The sequence below is a fragment of the Melanotaenia boesemani genome, chromosome 1, assembly GCF_017639745.1.
Source record: "Melanotaenia boesemani isolate fMelBoe1 chromosome 1, fMelBoe1.pri, whole genome shotgun sequence".
NCBI lineage: Eukaryota > Metazoa > Chordata > Actinopteri > Atheriniformes > Melanotaeniidae > Melanotaenia > Melanotaenia boesemani.
The window spans coordinates 476,787-490,986 of record NC_055682.1 but is presented as its reverse complement, the minus strand read 5'-3'; the positions used below and the strand labels follow the sequence as shown (position 1 = coordinate 490,986).

General features: G+C 46.6%; 1 protein-coding gene across 2 annotated transcripts in view; it reads right to left on the bottom strand.

Annotated features, from left to right (window-relative positions):
* The window catches only part of galr1b (galanin receptor 1b), a 132,934-nt gene that overhangs the window by 98,831 nt on the left and 19,903 nt on the right, over positions 1–14,200 (bottom strand). Inside the window, exon 2 of one of the 2 annotated variants that reach the window (XM_041991763.1) lies at positions 10,634–10,699. In XM_041991763.1, coding sequence (XP_041847697.1) covers positions 10,634–10,699 — 66 coding nt within the window. The remainder of the gene's footprint in view (positions 1–10,633; positions 10,700–14,200) is intronic. The other variant, XM_041991755.1, reaches the window with a different exon arrangement.

The window sequence follows — 14,200 nt, the reverse complement described above, 5'->3', positions numbered from 1 at the left end:
ATGTCCCCAGCTGTTCTTCATGCCACACTGTGCCATCTTTAGCCATCTCTGTCCTCTCACTTCCCAACCGAGCCCTCTTTTCTGGCAGTGGAGCAGTCTCATCATCTGCAAGGTAAACAATTTCACAATTTCAGAGGACGAAAATAGGATGTTTTGGAAATAAGATTAAAAAAATCCTTTATTTGTACCAAAATGGAGAAATTCCAGTGTTGCAACTCACAGTACAGGACAAAGCAGAAAGAAAGAAATTTGTCATACCAAAAAGTTCAATAATAGTTTCAAATCTTACCTGAAGACTGCTCAGAGTCAGAGTCCGAATCCAGCTGAATTTGTATCTCTTCTCCATCTGAGTCACAAGGGTTTGTATCGCTGAGGATCAGGTCCAATGCCTGCTGAGTTGTAAGCCGCCTCTGCATTTTGCTTCCTTCTATTTGTTCGAGGTGAAGCTAGCTACTATTTATCCCCCTCAGCCCACCATCCCCCACTGCCACAGAATTTACCAGACGTTTCAAGGTAACAAGGAGGGGCTGGATGCAATGGGTGCATTCCTCAGGTAATGGCTGCATTTACAAATGAAGAGATGCTAATTTTTGCCAGCAGAGTCGTCAGTTTGGACTAAAGGTCTTTCGACCCTTCTCTGGGACTTTAGGGAGACATCAAAATTCCTGGGACTTCTAGTGTTAAGGTCCGACAGGGAGTGACTGTGGTGCTGGCGTATATGAGGACTGGGGACACAATGGAAGACAGGTGTGACAGGTTGGCTTGATTATGATGAGTGGATCAGGAACAGGTGTGGAGGATCAGGGAAGTGCAGATGGAATGGGGGGACTGACTGAAGGTGGAAGGACAGGCTGTAACAGTACCCCCCCCCCTCCAAGGGCCGAATTCCAGATGGCCCGGGAGGACGTCCAGAAGGCGGAGACGACAGGATCCGGATCTCTGGCGGACGACCACAAGGGGGAGACAACAGCACCCAGAGTGCAGGCAGGCGTCCAGGAGGACGGGAACACCTGGACTGGAGCTCTGGAGGACGGCCTGGAGGACGAGCAGACCAGGGCCGGGACTTGGGAGTCTGGACTGACTGGGACCAGACCGTGGGAAGATGAGCAGGCTGGGATTTGACCGCTGGAGGTCGACCAGGAAGACGAGCAGACTTGGGCCGGGTCACAGCAGGGAGACCCGGAGGACGGGCAGACCTGGGCCAGGTCATGGAAGGAGGACCCGAAGGACGAACAGACCAGGGCCGCGTCATGGAAGGGAGACCCGGAGGACAGGCAGACCAGGGCAGGGTCATGGAAGGAGGACCCGGAGGACAAGCAGACCAGGGCCGGATCTCTAGCAGGCGCGCTGAAAGGAGCTGGATCTCTGGCGGTTGAGCTGGGCGGCGAGCAAGCTGGATCTCCGGCGGCTGGATCTCCAGTGGCTGAGCAGGCTGGATCTCCGGCGGCCGTCCGGAGGGCTGTGCAGGCTGTAGCTGGACCGCAGGCGGACGGCCTGAGGGATGCACAGGCTGGAACTGGAGCTCAGGCGGACGGCCTGAGGGATGCACGGGCTGGAGCTGGAGCTCAGGCGGACGGCCTGAGGGCTGCGCTGACAGGAGCTGGAGCTCAGGCGGATAGCCAGAGGGCTGCGCTGACAGGAGCTGGAGCTCAGGCGGATAGCCAGAGGGCTGCGCTGACAGGAGCTGGAGCTCAGGCGGATAGCCAGAGGGATGCACGGGCTGGAGCTGGAGCTCAGGCGGACGGCCTGAGGGCTGCGCTGACAGGAGCTGGAGCTCAGGCGGACGGCCTGAGGGCTGCGCTGACAGGAGCTGGCGCTCAGGCGGACGGCCTGAGGGCTTCGCTGACAGGAGCTGGATCTCTGGCAGGCACGCAGACAGGAGAGGGAAACAGGAAGGACCCAGAGGCTGAAGAGGAGCATCCTGCTTGGAGACCCCCACGGAGACTGAAACCGCTGGTCGGAGAGGAGCGCCGAGACCTTCGACCTCCTCGGAGACAGGAACTGACAGGCTGGAAAGAACCAGGGGCTGGAGAGGAGCGTCTCGCTCTGAGACCCCCTCGGAGACTGGAGCCACTGGCTGGAGTGGAGCGTCGAGACCAACGACATCCTTGGAGACAGGAACCGACAGAGGTTGCGTGGACCTTGGAGCTGACCTTGGACATTTAAGCGCCGGGCAGGACCGTTGCGCTTGAGTCGGAGGCAGAACTGGAGCAGCCCGTGGAGCAGGCGTCGGAGGCCGAGCCGGGGCAGGCCGGGGCAGGCCGTGGCATCGGAGTCAGACGTAGGAGAACCCGTGAAGACCGGGGAGCAGGCACAGGAGACTGCAGGACTGACGCTGACCGTGGCTGTGGTGCCGGACGCTGTAGAGCTGGGCAGGACGGGAAAGCAGGCGTAGAAGGCTACAGGACTGGTGCTGACCGTGGCTGTGGTGTCAGACGCTGTAGAGCCGGGACTGACCGTTGCTGTAGCTTCGAACACTGTAGAACCGGGCAGGACGGGAAAGCAGGCGTAGACGGCTGCAGGACTGGTGCTGACCGTGGCTGTGGCGTCGGACGCTGTAGAGCTCAGGGGACGTGAGCCTGGGAGCTGGAGATGAAGCTGGAGACACTGGCATGGAAGCCGGAGGAGACGCCGGAGACACTGGCGTTCTTAACCCCATACTCTCCAAATAAGCCTCCTTATACACCTCCCAAGCCTCCTCTACCAGTTGGGCCAAATCCGGGAAAGTGAGGAGGAGGGTTGGTCTTCCACCCGTATCCTCACCAGGGGTCCAGGGGGCTCGGCGAGTGTGTCCACATAAGTCTGTACTGATGTGAGAACTGCTCTGAAATCTTGTGGGAAAAGGAGGATCGCCAGGTCCGGCATCAATTCTGCGAAGATACGTTCTCTCCAGCACATTTTGTTTTGGTCGGATCGGTCGGTCATACGGCAAAATGGTAAAAGGAGATAAAAGAAGAGCTAATTCCAGTAATGCGCCCCACATTGAATTGAGTTCTAAAGAAGGCACAAGCATGTGGATGTGGATCATATAGACCAATATTGGTCTTAAATCTAGACTACTGTTATGCATGGACTTCTTGGAGACAGAGAATGATTACCAAGACTTTATTAAACAGACTGTGATACTAAGAATGAGCTTGCTGTTGGAGGATAACCGGTAGAACAGACTGAAGAACAGGAATTGTGGAGCTGGGTTGGGGAAGAGGCAAAGTCCATGTAGTGCATAGGTTAAGGTCCGACAGGGAGTGACTGTGGGGCTGGATTATATGAGGACTGGGGACACAATGGAAGACAGGTGTGACAGGTTGGCTTGATTATGATGAGTGGATCAGGAACAGGTGTGGAGGATCAGGGAAGTGCAAATGGAATGGAGTGACTGACTGAAAGTGGAAGGACAAGCTGTAACAACTACAGGCTCTTTACTTCCATCACTGTAAGACGATTCATTTCATTTTCATTTTTATTTATTAAACAGGAAAAGATTAAAACAATCGGGCCTGACTCAGTTTAAAAACTGTTTTTCAGCAGGTTCCTGCTCTGCAGAACATACAAACCAAACACACATCACAAATTCCAAGACAAGACAGTACAATCATACAAACACAAACCAAGAGAAGCAGCTTTAGGGGAGGCTATGGAGCCACCTCAGTGGTCGCAGCGGTAACTGTCCATTAGATGGCGAGCAAATATTCTTTTAAATAGTCTTTGTGATGTTATCGTCCTGATGTGCAGTGGGATCTCGTTCCAGGCTTTAGTGAGCACATAAAAGAAAGCTCTCTGACCATAGCAGTTCCTAAAGGCCGGTAAAGGCAAAAGTCCATTTGTAACCGATCTAGTCGAGCGTTCGGACCTTGAGCTGAGTTTTGGTACCAACGCAGTAAGTGCTGTTGAGATGTGTCCATTCAAGATTTGATAATACAATTTAATCCCATGGCTAATTGTATAGTTCTGAAATGTCAAAGCATTAGACAACGATAGTGCAGAGCAATGGTGAGTCCAGCCTGGAAGCCTGTTATGGATCTTGTGAGCTCTGTTATAGAGTCGTTCTACTGGTTCAAGGATTTCATTTGTTGTAAGTGACCAAACAGGCAGACAATACGACAGAGTAGACAGAGTAGATTAGAGAAGTTCGTATCCAGTTTGATAAACAATGACCAGACAGGCTTTATCCAAGGGTGCCAATCGCAAGATAATACCTGACGGACTTTTCGTATCATTAACCATGTTCAAAAGAATCAAATACCAGCATTGATAATTAGTATTGACCCAGACTCAGTGGAGTCTTACATGGATTCGGCCTACATGAAGCAATAATTAAAACAATACAGACACTATATGATCAACCTATCACTAGAATTAAAGTTAATGACTGCTTATCTAACCATTTTTAACCTCATATAGAGGATCGCGACAGGGATGTGCATGCTCGCCACTTCTATTTGCATTATGTTTAGAACCTTTTTCCCAGTATGTGAGACAACATGAAAAATAAAAGGCATTATTATCCAGGGGAAGGAACACATGTTGGCCTGCTATGCAGACGACATTTTGATCTTTCTGAGTCAACCAACAAATTCTCTGGTTAATCTTCGTTTGATACAAAATTAATGTTGATAAAACACAAATCCTCAAATATAATTACAGCCCTCCAGAATCAATTAAAAGCAAGTACCACTTAACAACAGAATGCCTCAACTGCTTGGGAGTTATAACACCAAAAGATCTATCAAAATTGCTAAAAAGCAATTACACACCAGTACAAATGGGAGTAAAAGAGGATGAAGTAAGGTGGAACCTGATTCCATATCCAAATCAGTTCTTGAGTCTGATTTGGAATGTTCTACCTAAATTACTATATTTATTCCAATCCCTCCCAATAGAAGCAAGTCAGAAAGAATTTAATGAATGGGACAAAATGTTGTCAAGATATACATGGCAAGTTAAGAGGCTTAGAATCCAATTCAAAACTTTACAATTGGCGAAAGGAAAAGGAGGATGGGGCCTCCCTTTTTTAAGAGATAACTACTGGGCTGCACAATTAAGGTCAGTGATATGCTGGTGTAATCCCTCATATGAAGCTCAGTGGAAAAGCATTGAAGAGGTTCTAACTTTCATTCCCATACAAGCAATAAGAGCAGACAGTAATCAACAAGACCTTATAAAATCTATTGAAAACCCATGGATCAAGTTGACTTTTAAAATCTGGGAAACGGTAATAACAGAATACAAATTAGAAGCAGACATAGCTTTTCTCAAATGGTGTGCATAGAACACACACTTTGCCCTGAATAAATTAGACGGTAGATTCAAAGATTGGATACATAAGGGAATAACAGCTGTTTGCAAGATAATGAAATAAGGCCCGTTACTTAGCTTTGAGAGGATTAGAGAAAAGTATTTATTGGAAGCACAGGATTTCTACCGCTACCTAAAGATGAGACACTTTGTCAATAACAAGATAATAAATGGCGCAGAATCAAAGAAACAGCTGTTAGACATGTTTAGGAGGGTATATAGCACATAAGAGGCGTCATCTCTGGCTTGTATAAAGGACTCATAAATATACTCAACCCTAGATATTAAAACTAAATGGGAAAAGGAGGGTGGACTAGATATTACAGAAGAGGAATGGTCAACAATATGGGCATACAAATGGAAATGTAGCAGTTCACCAGGGGCGTCGCCTGGCCTGGGTGTCCCGGCTCTAGCCCCGAACATTTCACATTAAGCTCAGAATGTTTTTTCATCCCAGAAAGAATACGTTTTCTTTCCCTCAGCCACCTTATGGCATTAAAGAAGATGGTAGTTTTGTAACTTCCAGGCTTATGTGATTGCAACACAGGTACAATATGACCAATCCCAGAGGAATTTTATGGAAGGAGGGAGTCCTCCGTGTTGGCAAACAGCCCAGCGTTTTATCCCTGATCTGAACTCTGGTGTTATTTCGAGTGGTCAAAAATGGACATCAGACGGTTAAAGAGAGAAACTCTTCAGTTGTGGTCGCTGCCAATGGGCAGCAAGACTCTGGCCAACACACGAAACAGGTAAACCACAAATAATTTAAACCCTGTATGTCTAAAAAAAAGAAATTACCATTAGGCAGATCATTCGTGACAGTACTTGGTACTTTGAAGGTTAAGCTAGCTGTACTAAACCGTTAGCCCTGCCCTTTTCTGTTCTACACATTTACATTAAATCCTGTGGTGAAGTCTGCGTGGTTCACTGGTTTACCCCGCTGCTGTGTGTGTGTGAGTGTGTGTGCGCACAGGCGTGCATTTGTGTTGTAGTAGATGGAAACAGCTTTCCCATTAGTGTTGGATGTTTGGTTTATAGATGCTGCTTAAGTTTAAATATAGATAAATAAATAAGAGTTTTATTATAAATTTATTTACTGATGTTTTTGTTTACCTCCAGGTCACTGGCTGGTCATAGTTAAAGAGTTTTAAAGAGTGTTTTACATTTTATGTTGCTCACATTGCTTACATTTATATTTGAAATACAAAACCAGTCTTTGATGGTCTCACCTTTGTGTGTGTGTGTTTACTTTATGTATTAATGAGGTTGGTGGTTCTTGTGTGTGTGTGTTGCTCCAGGACAGGCGTGTTCAAGACTGGGAGGAAAAATCTGAGTATACCACTAGTTTAAACTCGGCTATACTACTGAAAAAGTAGTAATAGTAAAGATGGAAAACAGCAAGTGAAAGAAGGAAAGAAGGAAATGATGGAAGGAAAACAAGCGATGAAGCCTGTAGGGAAATAAGGAAGAGACAGATGAGACGATAGAGAGGTAGTAAATACTACAGCATCATCTTTATTCTAGAAATTACAAGTGACTGAAAACAGTTCACGTTCATCCTTTTGTTGCAGAAGATGTGCACTAAAGAGCAGGTTGTGGAGATAAACAGCAGATGTCTGGAACAGTAAAAGTTTAATATGATTTTAGAGATCTTGTTTACATGGTCACATTTAAGATAGAAAAATAAATACATATCGAAGCACATATTACAGTATTTGGCTTTAAACAAGGTGATGCAATGCTCAAGAAAGCTTAAATGAAGAATTTCAATCTGGTTTCCGTCCACTCCACAGCACTGAAACAGCATTACTAAAAGTCACCAATGATCTCCTTCTAGCAGCTTACTCTGGTTTATTATCCATTCTTATCCTTCTCGATCTGAGTGCGGCCTTCGATACTATTTCCCACTCCATCCTTCTGACTAGACTCTCCTCTATTGGCATTACCCACACCCCTCTTAACTGGTTCAAATCATACCTTTCTGGCCGCACTCAGTTCGTACAGCTGAAATCATCCCATTCCCAGTCACTCCCAGTCACCACAGGTGTGCCCCAGGGCTCAGTCCTGGGGCCCCTGTTGTTCATCATCTACCTCCTCCCCCTCGGTTATATTTTTAGAAAACATCACATACATTTCCATTGTTATGCGGATGACACCCAGCTCTATCTCTCCACAAAGCCAAACTCCACTCTCCCACCTACCTCACTCACAGATTGTCTTCATGACATTAAGTCCTGGTTCACTACAAACTTTCTCAAATTAAACAGTAGTAAAACCGAAATGTTACTAGTTGGCACCAAATCCACCCTCTCTAAATCTGATAGTTTCTGCATTCCCATTGATGACTCTTCCATCTCTCCCTCCCCTCAGGTAAAGAGTCTGGGTGTCATCCTCGACAGCACTCTTTCTTTCACATCACACATTAATAACATAACACGGTCCGCATACTTCCATCTCCGCAATATCAACCGCCTACGCCCCTCTCTCACCCATCACACCACCGCCATACTTGTACACAGCCTGGTCACATCACGCTTGGATTACTGCAACTCCCTTCTGTTTGGTCTTCCCCAGAAATCAATTCATAAACTTCAGCTGGTACAGAATGCAGCAGCCAGAATCATCACTAGAACCCCATCCATCCATCATATCACCCCCATCTTACAGCAGCTCCACTGGCTCCCCATCACCCATCGCATTCACTATAAAATTTTGCTGTTAACCTTTAAGGCCATACACAACCTCGCCCCTCCATATTTTTCTGATCTCCTCCGTGTTGCCAAACCGGTCCGTTCCCTCAGATCCTCCTCTGCAATTCATCTCATCTTCACCCCCGCTCGCCTTGTCACCATGGGGAGTAGAGCTTTCAGCTGCTCTGCTCCTCATCTGTGGAACTCACTCCCCCCTGACCTCCGCAACTCTGATTCTATTCATCTGTTCAAATCCAAATTGAAAACACATCTGTTTAAACTGGCTTACTCATTATAATATGTACATTGTTGCAATCACTGTTTTATGTTTTTCTTGTATTTTATTTGGATTTATTCATTGTTGTGTTTTTATTGTACGGTGACCTTGAGTGTGAGAAAGGCGCCTTTATAAATAAAATGTATTATTATTATTATTATTATTAAATAAAAAGCTGTTTTACTGTGTTGGTTTACTGAGATTTCTTTACAAGGGTGTGGGCTCAGCCCCCAGTGTTCCCAGGTCCAGGAAACGCCCCTGGCAGTTCATATAGTTGGAAGGAATTTAGCTGGAAAAGTTTGAAAAGTTTGATAAGATATTTTATCACAAGGGGGGGTTGCTGTGGGTGGCGGTGTGGACCGTGCTTGGGGCTCGCCTGCCTGGGTCGTCCCCCACGGGGCATGGTGGGTGGGTTATGTGTGATGTGACTGTGTGATGGTGAGTGCCTGTGGGTACAGTGCAGGGGAGGGTGTGAGTGTGGGGTTATAAGGGGTGGAGACTGGAGTAGGTGGAGGGTGGGGGAGGGGGGCGATGGCACCCTGGTTCCCAGGGTGTGCTGCTGGAACATCGGGGTGTGTGCTGGCCCATGCAGGGTGGTTGTCTGGGGGGTCCTGGTTCTCCTGGGCATGGTGCAGGCCCTCTACCTTTGGGGGGTGGGAGGGCCGCCTCTGGGCTTCTGAGGCCCTGGACCCAATCTTGGCCTTTGGGGCCTGTGCACCAAGACTGCGGGGGGCTCTGGCTGGGGGCTGCTGCTGATTATACACTAAGGTTTATATACTAAGAGATCAGTTTTCTTTTTTTTCCTGTGAGTGTGTATCTGGTTGTTGTTATGCTACTTTCATGATATGTCTTTTTAATTTGGTTATTATTTAAGACTCTTAATGACTAGCAGCTCTGGTTTTCTGTAAAAGTTGTAGGAAATTTTCTGGTGTGTTCATGTACAGGTGTAACAGTTTGTTGTCTGGTGATGGTGTGGATTGAAGGGTCGTTTCCTTCTGTCTGTGATCTTTTTGTCTCCTTTCTTCTTTCCCTTTTGCTCTTTTTGCTATTTTCCATCTTTTTCTGTCCCCTCCAGTCAGGTCCAGCACAATTACATAGATTCCGTGATTCAAAGTAAATAAATAAATAAATGAGTCAGATTATCAAGAGAAGCCTTACCCATAGGCCTCCCCTTGGCAGAGCAAATTTGTTCAGCACGATACAGCAACCAGATTATCATTTAGCTGCTATGATGCTGGACAGGACAAGTTAAAAAAAAAAGAAAAAAACGATATTTTATCACACTCTACCAAATGTCTCATTATAGAGGAAACTCCCTAACTTGCTGGAGAAATTAAGGAAATACAAATGCAAATCATTACCATGTTTTTGGGAATGTCCTGTTATTGAAAGGTACTGGAAAGGAATACATGATGTCATACAAGAAATATTTAGAAGTCATTCGCCTCTGGAAAGCAAATTTCTCCTCTTTGGACTCATGCTCAGTGACTGGTCAAAGAATGACAAGCATTTGTTCAGCATCCTGCTGGTGGTGAGCATGAAGGCCATCACATGGCTTTCACAGGGGAGCCCGTCTTTGGACATGTGGATGGACATAATGGACATCTACAGGATGGGGAGAACAACAGCAGACGTAAATTACAAGCGGGACCTGTTTGATTTACGTTGGAAAAAATGGACGAACTTCACAATAAGTCGCAGGCCAGCTTTGGACTCTACCAGCCTTAGATAGCACAACAATTACATTTCACTCCCCAAGTATAAATTATCCTCTGTTTAGTTAATCCTTCTCTCTCTTCTTCTTTACCCTTTTGTTCTGTTTTGGTACATTTATGTTTATCTTTATTCTAGAACAATGGTGAACTGGACATATGTTAGATCAAGAGGGTCTAGCCATCCCTTAGTTATGCTGCCATAGGCTTAGATTGCTGAGGGACGTCCCATGATGCACTGGGCTCTTCCTCTTCATCTCTCTGCTCCTCATCTTCTATGTAGAAGCGTGACAGTATCGGCATCATTAATGTGTTTCTCCTCTCAGCAGGTCTTCCTGGATAAAAGCTGTAGGGTCTGCTGGTCTCTCTTTCCTGGCCTCTCCACCCCAACCAGTCCAGGCAGATGGCCGTCCTCCCTGAGCCGGGTTCTTGTTCTGGTTCTGCTGGAGGTTTTTCCTTCCAGATAAAAGGCTGTTATTGATTATGAAGCAGTCCGAGCTAATTTGTCTGTGGAGCCCTGAAATTACGTTGTTGTGAAGTGTTGCTTTATATATAACGCTGAACTTATCTGAATTGATGATGAAGATGAATATGAGGAAAGGTAAAGATAAGACTAAAGAGGAGAATGAGGGTAAAGACGAAGATCAAGAGGACAATACCTTTCTTTTGGAGCGCTTTGATTTCTTGGACAAGTTCTTCATCTTTCTGTGGAGGTGACACAAAACCTGTGGTAAAAACCAAAACAAGGAAAATTATATGATATGTGACAGTCTGATCAATAAAGCTGATCAGATACTGATTAACAGGCATCAGGTCTATAAACAAAAACAGTTTGCGTTGCTCCTAAACTGAAACTGGATCAGCAGAAACCGCTTGGGTTAGAGTTAAGGTTAGAACGCCAACGATGTGTAGTCTCTCAACTGTGGCTCTGCATCGCCTGCACACACCTGCATCACACCTGCATCACAACTGCATTACACCTGCATCACACCTGCATCACACCTGCATCACAACTGCATCACACCAGCATTACACCTGCATCACACCTGCATCACACCTGCATTACACCTGCATTACACCTGTATCACATCTGCATCACATCTGCATCACACCTGCATTACACCTGCATCACACCAGCATTACACCTGCATCACACCTGCATTACACCTGCATCACACCTGCATCACATCTGCATCACACCTGCATCACACCTGCATTACACCTGCATTACACCTGCATCACACCTGCATTACACCTGCATTACACCTTCATCACAACTGCATTACACCTGCATCACACCTTCATCACAACTGCATTACACCTGCACCACACCTGCATCACAACTGCATTACACCTGCACAACACCTGCATCACACCTGCATTACACCTGCATCACACCTGCATCACACATGCATTCCACCTGCATCAGTGTCTGCATCACAACTGCATTACCCCTGCATCACAACTGCATTACACCTCCATTACATCTGCATCACAACTGCATCACACCTGCATCAATGTCTGCATCACAGCTGCGTCACACCTGCATCAATGTCTGCATCACACCTGCATCACACCTGCATTACACCTGCATCACAACTGCATCACAACTGCATCACACATGCATCAAACCTGCATAACACCTGCATTACACCTGCATTACACCTGTATCACATCTGCATCACATCTGCATCACACCTGCATTACACCTGCATCACACCTGCATTACACCTGCATCACACCTGCATCACACATGCATTCCACCTGCATCAGTGTCTGCATCACAACTGCATTACCCCTGCATCACAACTGCATTACACCTCCATTACATCTGCATCACAACTGCATCACACCTGCATCAATGTCTGCATCACAGCTGCGTCACACCTGCATCAATGTCTGCATCACACCTGCATCACACCTGCATTACACCTGCATCACAACTGCATCACACCAGCATTACACTTGCATCACACCTGCATCACACCTGCATTACACCTGCATTACACCTGTATCACATCTGCATCACATCTGCATCACACCTGCATTACACCTGCATCACACCAGCATTACACCTGCATCACACCTGCATTACACCTGCATCACACCTGCATCACATCTGCATCACACCTGCATCACACCTGCATTACACCTGCATTACACCTGCATCACACCTGCATTACACCTGCATTACACCTTCATCACAACTGCATTACACCTGCATCACACCTTCATCACAACTGCATTACACCTGCACCACACCTGCATCACAACTGCATTACACCTGCACAACACCTGCATCACACCTGCATTACACCTGCATCACACCTGCATCACACATGCATTCCACCTGCATCAGTGTCTGCATCACAACTGCATTACCCCTGCATCACAACTGCATTACACCTCCATTACATCTGCATCACAACTGCATCACACCTGCATCAATGTCTGCATCACAGCTGCGTCACACCTGCATCAATGTCTGCATCACACCTGCATCACACCTGCATTACACCTGCATCACAACTGCATCACAACTGCATCACACATGCATCAAACCTGCATAACAACTACATCACACCATCATCACACCTGTCTTACACCTGCATTACACCTGCATTACACCTTCATCACAACTGCATTACACCTGCATCACACCTTCATCACAACTGCATCACACCTGCACCACACCTGCATCACACCTGCATTACACCTGCATCACACCTGCATTACACCTGCATCACACCTGCATTCCACCTGCATCAATGTCTGCATCACAACTGCATTACACCTGCATTATACCTGCATCACAACTGCATCGCACCTGCATTACACCTGCATTACACCTGCATCACAACTGCATCACACCTGCATTACACCTGCATCACAACTGCAACACACCATCATCACACCTGTCTTACACCTGCATTACACCTGCATCAATGTCTGCATCACAACTGCATTACCCCTGCATCACAACTGCATTACACCTGCATCACACCTGCATCACAACTGCATCACACCTGCATAAATGTCTGCATCACAGCTGCATCACACCTGCATCACACCTACATTACACCTGCATCACAACTGCATCACACCTGCATCACACCTGCATTACACCTGCATCACAACTGCATCACACCTGCATCACACCTGCATAACAACTGCATCACACCATCATCACACCTGTCTTACACCTCTCTTACACCTGTCTTACACCTGCATTACACCTCCATTACATCTGCATCACAACTGCATCACAACTGCATCAATGTCTGCATCACAGCTGCATGACACCTGCATCAATGTCTGCATCACACCTGCATCACACCTGCATTACACCTGCATCACAACTACATCACAACTGCATCACACCTGCATCACACCTGCATAACAACTGCATCACACCATCATAACACCTGTCTTACACCTGCATTACACCTGCATAACAACTGCATCACAACTGCATTACACCTGCATTATACCTGCATCGCACCTGCATTACACCTGCATTACACCTGCATCACAACTGCATCACACCTGCATTACACCTGCATCACAACTGCAACACACCATCATCACACCTGTCTTACACCTGCATTACACCTGCATCAATTTCTGCATCACAACTGCATTACCCCTGCATCACAACTGCATTACACCTGCATAACAACTGCATCACACCATCATAACACCTGTCTTACACCTGCATCACACCTGCATTACACCTGCATCACAACTGCATTACACCTGCATTACACCTGCATCACAACTGCATTACACCTGCATTACACCTGCATCACAACTGCATCACACCTGCATAACAACTGCATCACACCATCATCACACCTGATTTACACCTGCATCACACCTGCATTACACCTGCATCACAACTGCATCACAACTGCATTACACCTGCATTACACGTGCATCACAACTGCATCACACCTGCATCACACCTGCATAACAACTGCATCACACCATCATCACACCTGTCTTACACCTGCATTACACCTGCATTACACCTACATCACAACTGCATTACACCTGCATTACACCTGCATCACAACTGCATCACACCTTCATTACACCTGCATCACAACTGCATTACACCTGCATTACACCTGCATTACACCTGCATAACAACTGCATCACAACTGCATCACACCATCATCACACCTGTCTTACGCCTGCATTACACCTGCATAACAACTGCATCA